The sequence below is a fragment of the Typopeltis vanoorti genome, chromosome 2 (genome assembly GCF_054136105.1).
Source record: "Typopeltis vanoorti isolate ZY-2024b chromosome 2, IOZ_Tvanoo_1.0, whole genome shotgun sequence".
Classification (NCBI taxonomy): domain Eukaryota; kingdom Metazoa; phylum Arthropoda; class Arachnida; order Uropygi; family Thelyphonidae; genus Typopeltis; species Typopeltis vanoorti.
In genome coordinates, this window is record NC_143550.1 from 179,446,075 (window position 1) to 179,463,808 (window position 17,734).

The following is a 17,734-nucleotide window of genomic DNA, read 5'->3' on the forward strand; positions in this document are numbered from 1 at the left end:
CCTTTGGAATACATTTAGACATTGCTTCTACCAGATAGTTCTTGAATATCTCCCAAGCCACATTGATCTCCTTTCCACCCAACTCCTCATTTTATGCTGCAGCTGCAATCTGTCTCCCGAGCTTCTCATAATCACCAGTCTTGCAGTTCCACATATGCCCTTTCCTTATGAAGTCCTCACATGGTTGGCAACCACCTATGCTATCACTTCATGGTCACTTCCAACTGGAGGAAGATTTGAAACTTCAATTATAATAAGGTGATCATATCAGGTGTCACACTGATATGATTGTCAGCTTGTCGAGAGCTCCTGAAAAGATTAGTAGTATTTTATGTTATCATTGGCAATTTTACTAGAATTTTACGAAGTATTGTTTACTTTTTGTTTCTTGGTGTGTGTCTGTGCAATTTTTGTGCATTTTCTGTGTTATTTTAATCATTATTTTTAAGATAAGATAGCATATATATGGCACCGATAAAATAAAATGGCGGCCAGGTCGCCATGTTTGTTTAAGAGTTTTGATATAAAAGAGTTTATGCAATGTGCTGTCTGTGAGATGCATGCTTTGCGAAGAGCGGTGGGAGTCTGGTTAGATGGTGATAGTGGAGTTAATATGTGCAGAAAGTGTAAGGAGAATGAGGATCTCAAGCGTGTTTCGGGTGGTGAGAGTGACATCATTAAAGATAGTCAGAATGTAGAAATTAGCGATGTGATAAGAAATTGTGAGGTAGTACCAGATAGGTGTGAGAGTGTCATTGAAAGTGTAAATGAAGGTAGAAATACAGAACGAATGGATGATTTAATTGATAATGAAAATGGTGAGATAGATGCAAGTAGTGAAATCGCATGGTTGAGCGGAGCGATACACAGAGCAAAGCGGCAACTGGAGCGAATGGAAAAATGGGTGTTGAACATACCGACTAATAAACGACGAAAGTCTGTTACGAAAAATAATAGAATGTTTGTAAATGTAAATAAAATGAAGGAGCGAGTGCTGTATGGAGATTTGCTATTAAGAGGTGTGATAGTTGAGAGTTTGATGAAATCGTACCAGCCGGGTGCGAACATAAAGGACGTCAGCGAATCTATTCGAGTGCAAAAACAGAGGGCAAAAGAGATGATAATCGTTGCAGGAACAAATGATTTGAAAGAAGACAAAAAATGGAAATGATAGAGGATGCGAGGGAATTACTTGAGGTAGCAAAAGAAAAGAGTGAGAGAGTTAGGATGGCGAGTATTTTTCCACAGTATGACAGTGAAGTGTTTAGAAGGAGGGCCATAATGGCCAATGACTTTATGCGTGGGTTATGCATGGAGAGTGGTGTGGAATTTGTGGATGTGTGGAGTGAGTTTGATGGGCAAAAGGATTTATATAAGATGGATGGGTTACATTTGAATGGATTTGGTGTATAGAGGCTTGAAAAAGTGTTGATGAATGAAGTGGATGTACAGACTCAGGGAAACTAGATTTATTGATGGGGAGGAGTAGATATGCAGACTTTAGGGAGGCAGTTGAGTGTATGAATGAGTATGATATGCCCAAGCGAGTACGAAGGACAACAGATCAGAATGGGATAGTTAGTATAAGGCATCAAAGTAGGGATGGGACTAATGGGCTTCTGCAATTCATGTACACTAATCCCAGGAGAATTGGGAACAAGAAAGAAGAGTTTTTGGCCTTGGTTGGCATTCCAGGCCGCAGCTTGTTGGTATTAGTGAAATATGGCTGACAGAAGATGATAAAGTTAGTGGGATTGAATGCGACAGGTATAGCGTGTTCAGGAGTGACAGGGAGAATAAAAAGGTGGAGGAGTGTTATTCATGATAGCTAATGAGTTGCAGCCAAGGAGTATAGAAGTTGAACTGCAGGATAGAGAAAAGAGCACATTTGAGGCTATTTGGTGTGAGATAGAGTCTAGCAGAACAAAATATACAATTGGGTGCTGCTATAGACCAGGTGATGGAATAGATGGTGGGGATAGTATGCATAGGCAAATAGAAGAAATGAGTGGAAGGAGGGTAATTATTATGGATGATTTCAATTATGGTAACATTGGCTGAAAAGAGGAGAGGGCACATGGGAGGAAGGAATTGGATTTTATGCAGTTATTAAGGGACAACTATCTGCGACAGCATGTAGTGGAAAATACTAGGGGACAGAGAGTGCTTGACCTAGTAATTGCATCTGAGAATGTGGCTGTAACGAACATGACCATGTTGCCACCAATTGGTGGGAGTGATCATAAGGTCATGACTTGGGAGGTGGCTAAAGGTGTGGAATTTACAATTAAGATAGGGTACATGTGGAATTACCGGGCTGGTATGACAAGCTTAGGAGTGTGCTTGGCTCAGGGACATGGCATGTAAAACTGCAAGGGCTAGAAGTTGCTAGTGCATGGGAGGTGGTTAAGAAGTGTTTGCAGGAGGCAATGGTTGACTGTATACCAAAAGTCCAAATAATAAATCAACTAGGGGTTAAATGGATGAATAACACTATTAAGCTTGAGCTGCAAAAAAAAGAAACAATTGTGGAGGGAATTTAAGGAGAAATATGACCAGCAGGTGCAAGAACAGTATAAAGTTCAGGCCAGGATGGTAAGAAAAGTGGATTACGAAAGAAAATTGGCCATGCAGGCTAAAGAGAATCCCAAACAGTTTTTTCAATATGTTGCAAGTAAAAGGAAAAATGTTCTTGGCAGAATGATTTTAAAAAATGCTGAGAGTAGGGAGGTAACCAAATCAGTCGATATAGTGGAATTATTGAGTGAGCACTTTGCAAGAGTATATCATCCAGGCGGTGACATTGCAGGAATGGAAGAACCAACAGCTTATACTGGAATTGTGATGAATGAAGTAGAGGTAAATAGTCTATTACAGAACCTCAATGTCAGTACATCTGTGGGATTGGATGGTATACCAGCTCGTGTCGTACGTGAAGCGGCTAAAGAATTGTCAGTGCCCTTGACCATTTTGTTTAATTTGAGCCTCGGGTCTGGGTCAGTCCCATGGGGGTGGAAAGAGAGGAAAATAGTTCCGCTACAGAAAGGTGGTTCCAAGGCTTCTGTTGAAAATTACCGGCCAATCAGCATAACAGGAATCGTTATCAAGGTTTTGGAGAAAATAGTCAAGAGGAAAATACAAGATTGGATAGATGAAAATGGGATACTGTATCGGGGACAGCATAGCTTTGTGAATGGTAGGTCATGCCTCAGCAACTTGCTCACGTTTTATAACACAGTGACGGCTGAACTGGATAAGGGTAATGGGTTTACAGTGATTCTACTCGACCTTTCTAAGGCCTTTGACAGGATACCACATGGAATTCTAATCAGTAAATTGCAGCATATGGGGATGGATATAGGGTTGGTGAGATGGATAGGAGAGTGGTTGATGGAGAGATATCAGAGAGTGGTTTATTCAGGAGTAGAGTCCACAAGACGGCCTGTGACTAGTGGTGTGCCACAAGGATCTGTTCTTGGACCACTGCTGTTTAATTTGTTCGTTAATGATATAGGAAAGGATCTGAGAGGAACAGTTCATTTGTTTGCAGATGATGCAAAGTTCAGTAGGGAATAGTGAATGCAGATGATGTCAAAGTTTTGCAGGATTATTTGGATAGATTGGAGGTCTGGGCTAAGGAGAATGGATGTCAATTTAATGTGGCAAAATGTAAGGTTTTACATTTTGGGGTGAAAAGATTAGCAGCAGTTTACTACATTGGTGGATAAGGAGTTGAAGTTTAGGGGCACATTGCAAAAGTGGCTAAATCAGCTCATCAAATCACTTGGTTGCTGAAGAATGCAGAGACAAGCAGGTTATTGTTCCTCTGTATCGAGGAACAATAACCTACTTGATAAGCAGGTTATTGTTCTTGATAAGACCCCATCTCAACTACTGTGCCCAGATTTGGTCATGTAGGTTTCTTCTTGATGGGGAGGAGGTTAAGAGGATCCAGAGGCGAGTGACCAAGATGATAGCAGGTCTGTGGAATGAACCTTATGAGACCAGGTTGAGGATTTGTGGGTTGCAAAAATTGTTGAAAGGCAGAGGAGAGGAGATATGATTGAGACATTCAAATTACTGAAAGGTTTCTATAAAATTAATTCAGAAGATATTTTTGAGAACGGGGCTGGTTGTGTGAGGACTAGGGGACATCCATGGAAACTGGGCAAAAGTGCAGTTAGTAAGGGTGTTAGAGCTGGGTTCTTTACTTTTAGAGTGGTGAATGAGTGGAATGGGCTGCCAGAGTCTCTAGTCAATGCTGTGACAGTGAATGAGTTTAAGGCGAGGTATGATAGATACTGTATGAATGTCGAATAGTTGTGATGAACATGATTTGGGGCCTCCCTCAATGAGTCTAAGAACTCCCTGGAGTTGCCTGTAATAATAATAATAACAACAACATCCTCTGAGATGATCAAATCCAAGGCCCTTAATCCTCATGTGCTCACTCTTACATACGGCTTGATGTAGTTGCCCCATCAAAGAACTCATTTCTTTACTTCCAGTTGCTATCATCTTATGATAGATACTGTATGAATGTCGAATAGTTGTGATGAACATGATTTGGGGCCTCCCTCGATGAGTCTAAGGACTCCCTGGAGTTGCCTGTAATAATAATAATAACAACATCCTCTGATGAGATGATCAAATCCAAGGCCTTTAATTCTCATGTGCTCACTCTTACATACTGCTTGATGTAGTTGCCCCATCAAAGAACTCATTTCTTTACTTCCAGTTGCTATCATCTTGTCATCCAAATCTATAGTCATAATTAAATTCACCCATAATTATCACCATTTTCCCATTTGCTAGCTAATTTATACATATTCTAGTCGCTATCCTCTACATTACCAGTTCCATTGTAACATCCAACAAATTATTTCATTGTATTCATCTCTATTTCATACCATACTGTCTCAAAACACTACCACTCTTTTCCCTTTGCATATTCCCCTTGCTACCTTGTATGAACGCTTTTTCTATCACCAGTAGCACTCCACTTTCCTTTTTACTCTTTTTATCTTAACAAAATACATCATACCTGTCAGGAAGTTATCATATCTCATGATATTCAAACAATTTTGGGGTAAACAAACTCAATTAATGCAGTCATTTCATTTCCCTTGTTTCCTATACCTCTATGCTTGTATACCTTGCATGCGTATACAAGCATAACAGCTATTCTTGGATCTATAACAAGTTTCACCGATACCACATTAGATGCGACTTCTCCATACTTTCTCCTTGAGCCATTTCTTTTTCTCCTTTTTCATCCCAGAACTTTAATCAAATCTAACTCCCATCAAATCAAATCAAATCTAATCAAATCTTACATCCCATATAGTTTCTTATTCGGCTAAGAAACTATATGGGATGTAATATCCCTTAACTTAAACAAGTTATATGTCGCCGAATTGAAGCCTTTGGCTCTTCACATATCTAATAATTTATTAGAGCACCTCACGGCAATACTCGTAGAAGGGGTACAAGTTCTGTTCGCTACAAACTTGATATTAACTAGGTCTGGCTACTCACTGATGAGACCTCAATAAAGGTCGAAACCGGTCTGGGTAGTGACCTTCTCTCATAATGTGAACAAAAATACAGTTCCTAGGAGCTAAGTTCACATTATGGGCAAATATCAAGAATAGTGATCGGAGCTTGCTCCACTTCTACCACGAGTTGCCCCAGCTTGCACTACCCTTTGGGATCAGTGCTGCAGTATCCAGGTATTTGCTTACGCTTGGAATCGCCGAACTTTATATATAGTTTCTACTATATTCGGCTAAGAAACTATATGGGATGTAATATCCCTTAACTTAAAAAAGTTATATGTCGCCGAATTGAAGCCTTTGGCTCTTCACATATCTACAAATCTAACTGTTTTCCCTATATTCCAGGTCATCATCTTCCCTTTTTGTCTACACATGCATTCACATCCTTTTGTAGCACAACCTTTCTAAAGCTGTATTTCTCTGTCCACTGCGAGTCTTCCCATTTCCCTGCTTGTCTTGCATACTTGTTCTCTCATTCTCTACACTCGTGATACCCACTTCTTCATTCATAAGCACCACTTCAGTCTCTCCTTCCTTACTCTCGTGTTTTTTGCATGTTGCTTCATACTTACTCAGAGCCATTCTCTGTACTTACTACTCTCCCTTCCTGCAGTCTCTCCAAATGATTCACATGAAAACCATTCAAATGCAGTTCATCACAACTATACAATTTAATAGTTCCCTCAAACTCATTCCACATATTAACAAATTGCACTCCTTTCTCTTCACACATTTCTGCTAACTTGCCATTCATAATTCTTGCTCTCTGCCTCATCTCCAGTCTTACCTGGGCAACATACTGACTACCTTTCCTATTCACACTATTATCTTTTATAATCTCAACAACCTCCTGATATCGAATCTTACATTCTCTTTGTTCCCATTCAAGTCATTTATCCCTATTACCATACCAACTCCTTTGCTCACTTACTCCTCATATCTAATGCCTCAATCACGCTCTTCATTTTACCACTAGGAAAACAAACCTTGTGCACCTTCTCATTTATTAGATCTCTAATAATCAAATTGTCATACAACACTGCTCGTGGATCTTTCGTTACCTTTTTCATACTGCCATTATTTGTATATTATGCAACATTATTTTACGCTGTGTTATGTATATATGTAAAAGTATCTGAGGGGAAAACATCAAGAAGCAGCAAATATGTAGAATTAAAAGTTTTGAAAAACAATTTGGAAAAAATATATTTTCAAAAAATGAGAATAGTGTCACCAGAAGTAATCAAAAAATGGAAGTGCTGGTGATGATAGTAAAAGAAGTGCAAGAGCTTAGACAAGCTTTTCTTCTTCCATATTAAGAGTATGGAAAAAGAAACTGAACATCTAAAGATGATTGATGACAATGAGAAGACAGTTAATAGCAGGAAGCAAGTATCCAAGGATGACAGGGTGGCTTTATATGGAGATTCAATCATTGAATTGGTAAATAGTAAGGTACATAAGATGTTTTCCAGGTGGTATATTATTGAAACAAATATCTGATGCTTTGCATGGAAGGAGAAAGGAATGGGCATCAGAATTAGTGGTAGGGGTGGTGAGTATAAATGACTTGGGAAGCGAGACAAAGACAGGATCTGAAGGTTGAATGAATAGTGCGATTGGAAAAGTGGTTAGTCTGTTGCCCAGATATGAAAATAGTAAACTGTGGAGGTAAATGATACTGAATAGCAAGATGACCGAATTGTTTTCAGGCAAAGGATGCTCAATTTGTTAATGTATGAAGTGAATTTGAAGGAAAGTTCAAATGGTTTAAAGCTGATGGATTGCATTTGAATGGGTATGGTGTTGGATACTTGGAGTGAATTGTTTGCTAAGTGTACATAAGGTCCATATGAAATTAGCATGGCTAAGGACCAAAGAGAAGTTGAGAAGCAGATTGTGGAAGGACAGGATGAAAATGGATACAAAGGAAAGGAAGTATTATGGCAGGGACTGAATGACGTAGTGCAGAAGGTGAGGATGATAAGGATATGAATGAAAATCAGAGTCAGGATCAGGGAAATAGTGCTGGTCAGATTGAAGAGCGGTGTACTATAGAAGAGCACAGAGTGATTGCATCAGTGGGATGGCCTCAGAGTGGGGAATTATGTTTGTTCATTAATATAAGGAGTATCAGAAATACAAGAGATGAGTTTGAGCATAGTGACTTGATCAATGTTACATAGATAATTAGTGTAAAAGAAATTTGGTTGCCCAAGGACTATTGGGACTAGAAATAGTATATATAGAATTTTCTGAAAAAATAGGAAGATGGAGAGAAGAGGGGATTGCTCTTAAGGAACAATTCCTCTCATTAACTGCAATCCCTTCTCCTCTCTTTATCATCCTATCCTTCCTAAATATTAGTATATGTGAATATTTTGAAGCTATTTGGTGCGTAGTATAATAGGATGTTATAGGCCAGGGAATACAGAGAGCACTGATTGTGAAACATTGAGACAAATTAATTGGGCAAGTAAACAGAAGGCAATCCTAATGTGAGATTTTAATTATAGGAATGTGGACTGGAAGAAGTGTATGGTAACAAGGTGAGTGACCTTGTTGAGTTTCTATGGGATATCTTAAACAGCACATGATAGAAGCAACATGAGGTTTTTGGGTGTTGAGGTGATATCCTCAAAGGATGTAGTTGTGAATGTTGTATCAACACTACCATCTGTTAATGACAGTGATCATGAGGTACTGGTTTGGAAAGTAGTCAAACAGGAAAAGGTTGTCAAGAAGGTATATATGTGGAACTATAAGAAAGATAATTATGAGAAGCTCCATAGTCAAACTAGCATCAATACATTGGGTTGCTGAGCTATGCAGAAAACAATGCATGGAAAATAAGCTAGTATCTAGCACATGCAATGATAACTGCATATCAAGAGTTAAGCAAATAAACAGAGTGAGACATATGAACAGTGAACTCAAGCAAATTAGTACAGGGAAAAGAAGTGATGGAGGGGGTACAAGACAGTTTGTAGTGAACAGATGCATAGGAATATAAACTACAGGTTAGAAGGATGACAAGCATGGTTAAAAAAAAAATAGAATATGAGAGAATGTTGGCCAGTAAGGTCAAAAGATAATCCAAGAGAATTTTTCTGCTATGTGACAGATGATATTGATATCATAGGAGAAAGTGCAGATGATATAACTGAAACTTTTATAAACCTCTTCTGAAAAATTAGGTCTTAATATTAACCAAAATAAAACAGAATATTTAGAAGTAGAGATAATGATCTCAATAAACCATCAACTATTCAGTTTGCTGACATGATATTGAAGAACTCGTTACAATTTAAATATCTAGGCTCCATAATAACTAAAGATAATAAGATCCAAACAAAAATAAAGAAATATGAGAATCCAAGCAGGTAATAAATCATTTTTCACCTTAGCACTTCCTCTCATCTAGAAATCTGTCATGAATCTAAAATAAATATTTACAGAATTCTAATTAGACTAGTTGTATTATATGGTGCAGAGAGACATGGAATGCTTCGAAAACAAAATCTTAAGAAAAACATTTGGTCCGATTAAAGATCCTGTGACAAATGAATGGAGAAGGTGAACAAATAAAGAACTCTATGAACTTTAGAAGAAGCCACTAATAATAATCAAAATCAGAGCTAATTGCATTAGATGGTTAGGACACCTAGAAAGAATGGAGGATAACAGGCTAGTGTGGAGAATCTTTTTACATCACCGAAATGGAAGACGTCCTAGAAGAAGATCCCGCAGAAGATGGATGAATAACATTGAAATGGACATGAAAGAGCTGAACCTGCGAAACTGGAAGGAGTTGGCTAAGGATAGAAAAAAAAAATAAAAAAATGGAGAACTATTGTGCTTGCAGCTAAGAACCTTAAGGTTCATGAAGGTTAAGAAGAAGAATGTGGTAAGCAAGAGTGGTAGGTGGATACTGTGAACAGTTATGGTAGCAGAATGACCACTCAAATGATATAGTGGAATATTTAATGAACACTTCAGTGTACATCACACTGGTGTAAATGATTCTGTGCAACATGTAGAAGGGAAGGCAAGTATTAGGAGAATTAAAGGTGAAAGAATTAGATCTATATCAAGTGTTACTTGGCTTACATGTTAATAAGGCTGTAGGAATTATTATGCGACATCTCCAAGGAGTCCAAATATTCACTGAGAGAGGAAACCTACAACTCTCCATCTCCACCACGTAATTCATCAACAATAGCAAACCGCTACTACCATCATCACCTATACCAATGCTATCCTACTGCCTAACACCACTAGTATTTTTATCTGTAAATCGCTTGTGTTCTCATGATCTATTTGTCTGTATGTGGGATACAAAAAACCTGCTACATCCATATGAGATCACCTAACTCTCCTTCAATTGAAAAAAAAAAAAACAAAACAAAGATTCTTCTCATCATGACAAGAATCAAACTTAGGCCTTTTCCAATCGAAGGACACAATGTACCATCATCGTTCTTCCAATTGTGCTACGGAGGCACTAGATGACATATCACCACTTATATTTAAGGAATGTGCAAAATAGTAAGCTATGTCCTTGTCCTGGTTATTTAATGAAAGTCTTGGAGTGGGGAAGGTTCCTAAGAATTGGAAAGAACAAAAGTTCCAATTATGGACCAGTCTATATATCTACAGTTGTGATGGTCAAAGTATTGAAGAAACTGGTTAGGATAAAATACAGGATTTGGTTGATGGACATAAGATTCTCTATGATGTTCAGCATGGGTTTATGAAGGGCAAGTCTGGTTTTAGCAATCTATTTGCATTTTCTGATAAGGCAACAAATGTGTTGAAGATTCATATGGTGATATTCTTGGACTGAAAGATATTAGCTAGTTGTGTATGATAGATCAGTATCTCAGAGAAGGAAGGTGACCACTGGCATGGCTCAGGATTCTGTTTTTGGGCTCCTTCTCTTTAACTTATTTGTTAATGATATTTCATGTGGAATGATTTTATGATGAAGCAAACTTAGGTAGAATTATTAGGAATATTGCTGATGTTTAATCTCTGCAATAAGATTTGAAGAGACTTTCAGATTGGACAGATGAGTGGAGTACTTTAATATTATCAAATGCAAGGTGCTACATTTTGGGGTACAAAAACAAGGCTACATACTGTATTGGTGGAGCTGTTCTTCAGGAAATGGATGAGATTCAGGATTTTGGGGTTATAGACAGACTAGAGTTCCATAGATGCTATAATAAATACACTGATATGAAGGGATAATGAAGTAGTGTCTCTGTATTAGGCACTAGTCAGAGCACATAGTGACTATTATGTGCAAATTGGGTCCCCTAGTTTTCATTGTGATGTGGAAGCAATAGAGAGAATCCAAAGACAAATAACCAAAGTGATATCAGAACTCTGAAATGTTGGTTATGCAGGGAGGCTAAGGGAATGTAGATTACAGAGTTTGGAAGATAGGAAGAAAAGAGGAGATATAATAGAGACCTTCATGTTGGTTAAGAGATTTTACCAGATTAATACAGAAAGAATTATAAAAAAAAAGTGGACAGTAAGATGGGAAGATTGAGAGGTCTAGGAAGTTTTATAAAGATGTGAGGAGTAGATTTTTATTTTTTACATGGAGTTGATGGAAATGTAATATTTGAGTGGAATGCATTGCCAGATTGCAGAGTACACTGAATGCAAGGAGTACAAATGATTTCAAGGTTTAACGTGATAGACATGTTTGTTGAGAGGGCTTCCCAGGATGAGTCTACTGATTCCATGGAGGTTACTGTAATAATAAAATTACTACTACTTGAGATCACTAGCCAATAAAATAACACCAAACTTTGGCATAGTACTTAATTGCACTTTTAAATTTGAATGTTTCTTAAAAGAGTGCTGAAACTTACTTCATTATCCCGACTTAAATCATGACTGCCTTTCTTTTTCAGAAATTTGGGAAAATTGTTGTTCTTAACAGTATTAAATATACACACACAATAGGATGTTATCCTAGCTGTGTGATGACCATATCTAGGATTCTGTTACAATGTATGTATGTAAAGTTTCTATTATTGTTCTTCAAATGCTAATGTTTTGCAATATATAAAATGAAATTTGCAATTAAAAAATATTAATTTTTACTGTGGCATATATTTTTTATTTAAATCACCAAGGATCATGTTATCAGGATATGATGTAGTTATTATCCTCTATTCCTTTATCTTACCAATATCAGAAGGATGAGCAATATTTCTGATATAAAATTCATGCAGTATTTAAATTTGGATAGAATGGTAGAACACATAAGAAAACGATGTTTATGTTCATTGGTTCTATGAAGTGGTTGAAGAAAATATTACACTGGTGGAAATTCACTGCAAAAATTTATGAGACTATAGATCTAGAAGTGACAGTGGAGAAGGTTTTAATTTAGTAGCCACATTGCATCTTAAGGGAACATTCCAAGGAGTTAGTAATCAGCCTTGGCCTACCTGTTTAACAAGTCTTGAAACAGCACAAGTCCCAAAGGAATAGAAGGAAGGCAAAATATTTCCACTTCACAAAGTTGGTGATAGGTCTAGGACAACAAATTATAGGCCGATCTGTATATCTGGAGTTGTAGTTAAGATATTGGAGAGGTTGGTGAGATATAGGATAAAAAAGTGGGTTGATAACAGTCATATTCTTTGTGCTTTTGTTAAAGGGAAGTCATGTTTTACAAATTTGCTTGCATACTATAATAATGTGACAAATTACCAAAGTATTGGACAAGGTAGATGCATATACAATGGTATCTTAGATTTTGCAAAGGCTTTCAATAGATTGCTATATCACAAGTTAGTCACTAAACTGAAGCAGATGGGACTGGATGATAGACTAGTAAAGTGAATAGCTATCAGCAAGTTCTGTAAATGGTGATATATAACTGTTTGCAGATGCTGCAAAAATGGGGAGAGTGATGAAGAATCAAGCAGATGTGGCCTTATAGGAGGACTTCAATAGATTGCATGAGTGGGCAACAGTATGGAACTGTTAATTCAGTGTTGCAGTGTAAGGATCTGAAATTTGGTAGGCAATGTATGCTAAGCACTTGAAATTTTGGAGGAAGTTGAGGAGATAAGACACCTTGGAGTGGTGGTGGACAGGAATCTAAAGTTCAGAGGTCACACTGCACAAATTGTGAACACTTCACATCAGATTATGGCAATGATGTAGGAGACCCTAACTTGTAGAAATAGAGGTTGCTGTTCCATTATATAAAGGCCTTGATTAGACCTCGCATGGATTATTGTGTACTAATTTGGTCCGTCTGGTTTTCACAGTGATGATATATTGGAAAGGGTCCAGAGAAGACTAAGGTTGTAACTGATCTTTGGGATATGAGGACAGATTGAGAGAACACAGTTTGCAAAGCTTTGTGAAAAAGAGAGAGAGATATGATTGAGATATTTAAGTTGGTAAAGGGTTGTTACAGGTGGTTAATGCAGAAAATTTTTTTTGTAGAATGGGGAAAGGTGCTAGAACAAGAGGACATACCTGGAGGTTATATAAGGAGGGTATAAGCAGGGGCATAAGGAATAGATTCTTTGCAGATGTACTATACAGTGGTTGGTCAGTGCAGTGCAATGCTTTGTCTGACATCGTGGTGAATGCATGGTTTGATGAACTTTGTGTATAACAGTGTTTGCCTTCTGCAATTAGTCTTTTGATCTCCATGGAGGTTTGGTGTTAAAATTAATTGCTAAAATCGCATAAGTGCTTTGATAAGCTACATTTATATGATAGGGAACAGATATGTTTCCCATCATAACTGGGTTACATGAGATGAGAAGATTATTATTATTATTGCAGGTATCTCCATGGAGTCAGAAGACTCATTGCAGGATACCCAAACTATCAAAACAACATCTATCATATCTCTTCTTGAATTCATTTACAGACGGAGAACTTGCAATTGAGTCAGGCAATTATGAATTCCACTCATTCACCACCCTCCAGGCAAAAAACCCCCATTCTCACACCTTTGTGAACCACAGTTTTCCTTAATTTCCAGGGATGACCTTGTTCTTCCATTACTATCAACACAGCTAAAAGATTTCCCCTGCAATCTTATTACAGAAATCTTTTAGTAATTTAAATGTTTCTATCATATCCCCCTCTTCTCTGCCTAGCAACCAACCTCTGCAATCCACAAACTCTCAATCTATCAATGTAGGGAGCATTTTTAACATCACTCACCAAATTAGTCACTCTCCTCTGAACTCTCTCCACAACCTCCTCATCTCTAAGGGATCCAGGTGACTAGACTTGAGCACAGTAATCCAGATGTGGAAGTATCAGTGCCTTATAAAGGGGAATAATACCCTCTTTATCTCTGGATGTCAGTGTGTTCTTCAATAACCAAGTAATCCTATGAGCAATCTTGGACACCTTTAGCAATGTGTCCTCTGAACTTCATCTCCCAATGCACCAACACTCAAGTCCCTAGCCTCATCAATCTCTTGGAGTACCATTCCAAGAATGTAGTACACAGCTGGTAATCTTTTAATCCCAAAATGCACAACTTTACACTTTTCCACATTGAACTGACATCCATTACCTTTTGCCCATTTTGTCAGCTTATTTAAATCATCCTGCAAACTCTCAACATTAGCTCGATTTTTTATTGTGCTGGCAACTTTGCATCATCAGCAAACAACTGAATATCTCCTTTGAACCATTGCCTATAAAATTTATATACACATTAAACAATAATGGTCCAAGCACAGAGCCCTGAGGCACACCTGCCTCACCCTGGACTCTGCTCCTCCATACACCACTTTCTGGTATCTCTCCCTGAGCCATTCTCTTATCCATATCACCAGTTTAGTATCCATGCCCACTGCTCGAATTTGTACAACAGTATTCCATGGGGTATCCTGTCAAAAAGCAAAATCCAGAAGTATCACTATGTAGTTATTTCCTTTGTCCAACTCAAATGTCATTCTATTATGAAAAGTTGATAAATTCCTAAGGCAGGATCGGCCTTTAACAAAACCATGTTGGCCCCTAGAGAGCATCATATTCTGATCCACCTATTCTTGAATTCTGTCTTTAACCAGCTTTTCCAATACTTTTACCACCACTCCCGAGATGGTGATTGGTCTATAATTAACCACTGCAGTTTTAGAGCCACCTTTATGCAAAGGAATGACTTTGCCTTCCTTCCACTCCCTAGTGACCATACCAGAGTTCATACTCAAGTTAAATAACCAAGTAAGAAGCGCTGACAATTCCTTTTTACATTCATGCAACACCCGAGCTGATATTCCATCTAAACCTTGAGCAGTGTTTGCAATATACTAAGTACCTTTGATTTATTAACTTCAATTCTCACATTAGTTATTGCTACAGGTACAGAGATATCTTCATTTGGGTGACAGACTTTTGGAAAGTGATCACTCAGTAACTCTACTATTACATCTGAATCGGTCACCTCAATACCATCAGCACCCACTAAAGTTATCCTTCCGAAGTCATTCTTCCTTTTACTTGCCACATCGTGGAAGAACTCTTTGGGATTACCCTTGATCTCCTTGGCTAAGGTCTTCTCATAATCTGATTTAGCTTTTCTTACTATGCCTGGTAACCTTCCTAGCTTGAGCCTTGTACTGCTCATGGGGATACCGATTGCCTTTCTCCTTATAACTTCTCCATACCATTCTTTTTTTTTGCAAATCAAGCTTGATACTACTACTCATCCATCTAATGCCTACCTTGTTTGTCTTCCTGACCATAGGAATACATTCTGATATTGCCTTCCTCAGATACCTGCTGATTTTATCCCATGCAGTATGTTCTGCCATGGGATGGCTGTAAGCTTACTCTGAAGCTTGTTATAATTAACTAACCTTTAGTTCTGTATATACCCCTTCTTAAGAGAGAAATCCACAAATTTTGCAACCTCCCAAGTCAATACTACATGATCGCTCTCACCAATTCGAGGTAGCTAGGATACCTTATTGGAAGTTTTTTTTTTGTTTAAAACGCTTGGTTAGACCATAATAAATTTAGTTTAATCCTTTATCCAAGTGTAAGCAAACAAAGTTTGCACCTGAAGTATCTTCAGGACTGAAGCAACTCGTGGTAAAGGAGGACTAAGCTCTCATCACTTGTCTTAGTATCTCTCATAATGCAAAGCACATGTCCTTATGAACATATATGATGCTATGCAACTAAGGGAAGAGCCACTACCCAGACCGGTTTCAACCTTTATTGAGGTGTCGTCAGTGGGAGCCAGACCGAGAGGTGGTGATACTAAGGTGGAAGGTAATGGAGAAGTCATATTTACCTATAAGAGTTGCCAAAAGTTGTCTCACCTTATCATTAGATTACTCTGAATTTAGGAAAAGATGTTGGAAGTATATACCTCAAAGTTATTTTATAATATTTTCAGCCATTTTTGAAAACAAAGTATTGTTGGAAATAGAGTAATTTAATAATAAGGTGAGATACCTTTTGGCAACTCGTATAGGTAAATATGACTTCTTCATTACTCTCACCTCAGTATCGCCACCTCTGAGTCTGGCTCCCACTAACGACACCTCAATAAAGGTAGAAAACGGTTTGGGTAGTGGCCCTTCCCTTAATGCATAGCATTATACATGTCCACAAGGAGATGTGCTTTGCATTATGGGAGATACTCCAGGTGCAAACTGTTTGCTTACAATAATAAATTTAGTTTAATCCTTTATCCAAGTGTAAGCAAACAAAGTTTGCGCCTGAAAATATCTTCAGGACTGATGTAAGGTAGTGCAACACCAGGCAACTCTGAGCAAAGGTGGAGTTGGATAAAGGATTAAACTAAATTTATTATAGGACACCTTACTTATACATATATCCTCTGAACCAATGACCAGATCCAACACTCTCACACCACATGTCCCTTCAGTTATGGGCTGTTCAAGTAATTAAGATAGCATAGAAGGTAGATGCAAATAACCAAGATGAATATCTGGTATATGAAATGATGCATGTATCAGTAGATTACTGATGGAAAAACACAAACTTCAAAATTTGATAAACAAAAAAGAAGATAACTGAGAAACAAGCCAATACAGAGATTTTATAGTATAGATATAACAAAGATTTTTTTTAATTCATAGCAGGTGGATAGAACAATGGATCATCCCTGAAGATGAATAAGGATACACCGTTAATTGGCTTCCAGCGATTACTCAGCTGATAGAATAAAGTCATGTTTCTCAGACTAGGTTTTCTCATGGCATGTGACAAGCAAGTGTAATAAATTATCAGCAAGTTTCTTCGTTGAACATATTCAAGGAGAGGTATGATAAGCGTTGTGCAATTTGGGAAGCATGATTTGAGTCCCTTGATTCCCTGAAGGAATCTGTATAATAGTAATAAAAATATTTCTCATCCTTAAAAACATTGGGATATTAAGCTTTTATAATTAAACAAACTTAACTTTACTGAAATAGAAAGTTACTATTAACAAACACTTAAGCAAGGCTTACCTAAACATGTACCAAAGGAACCAAGAATTACTACAAAGCGAAGACCCTTCTTGTCTAACAGCCATGAAGCAGGAAATATAAGAGGTATATAAGTGACCATGTAAATAACTGATGTCCAATTAACAGCAATCTCTCCAACATCATAATAAAATGTAATAACATTAGTGATAATAGAATATTCAATCCACTGGAAAGCATTGGACATGGAATACAAACAAAACAAAAATAGCACAAGAAATCTAGAGGCATAGAGTTTTGTTTCTCCATTCTGTTCCTCAGCACCAACTCTGTTTGAATTCACAATAACTGCATTAACTCCACTGCTCAGCAGTGCATTAGATGAGCCTCCATTTTTTGCCATTTTGTTTATTAAGATGAGTTTTCCAATAGAGTAAAATCTGCAAAAGAAAACATTAAAAATGCATAAAAAAACAATTTCAGTACACATTTAAATGCTAAACTATACTTATAACCTTACTATATTAAGAAAATTCAAAATTTATATAAATTATTTTATTTTAATCATTTTGTCCTTTAGTTTTGATTATACTTACCTAAAAAAGGTATACTCCACCAGCTTTGGAGTAATGATTTAGGTATTTCGGATCATTCTTCAACACAGCCGCCAGTCCATGTACGATTTCATGTTAATGTCTGACTTGGACACAACACACCAGT

The 17,734-nt window shown here is 37.5% G+C and overlaps 1 protein-coding gene across 4 annotated transcripts in view; it reads right to left on the reverse strand.

The window, feature by feature from the left end:
• LOC150109696 (choline/ethanolamine transporter flvcr2a-like) overlaps positions 1 to 17,734 on the reverse strand; it is a 167,682-nt gene that overhangs the window by 79,627 nt on the left and 70,321 nt on the right. For all 4 annotated transcript variants that reach the window (XM_090414050.1, XM_090414068.1, XM_090414058.1 and 1 more), the window contains exon 2: positions 17,057 to 17,454. In XM_090414050.1, coding sequence (XP_090270176.1) covers positions 17,057 to 17,417 — 361 coding nt within the window. In that variant the 5' untranslated portion in view covers positions 17,418 to 17,454. The remainder of the gene's footprint in view (positions 1 to 17,056; positions 17,455 to 17,734) is intronic.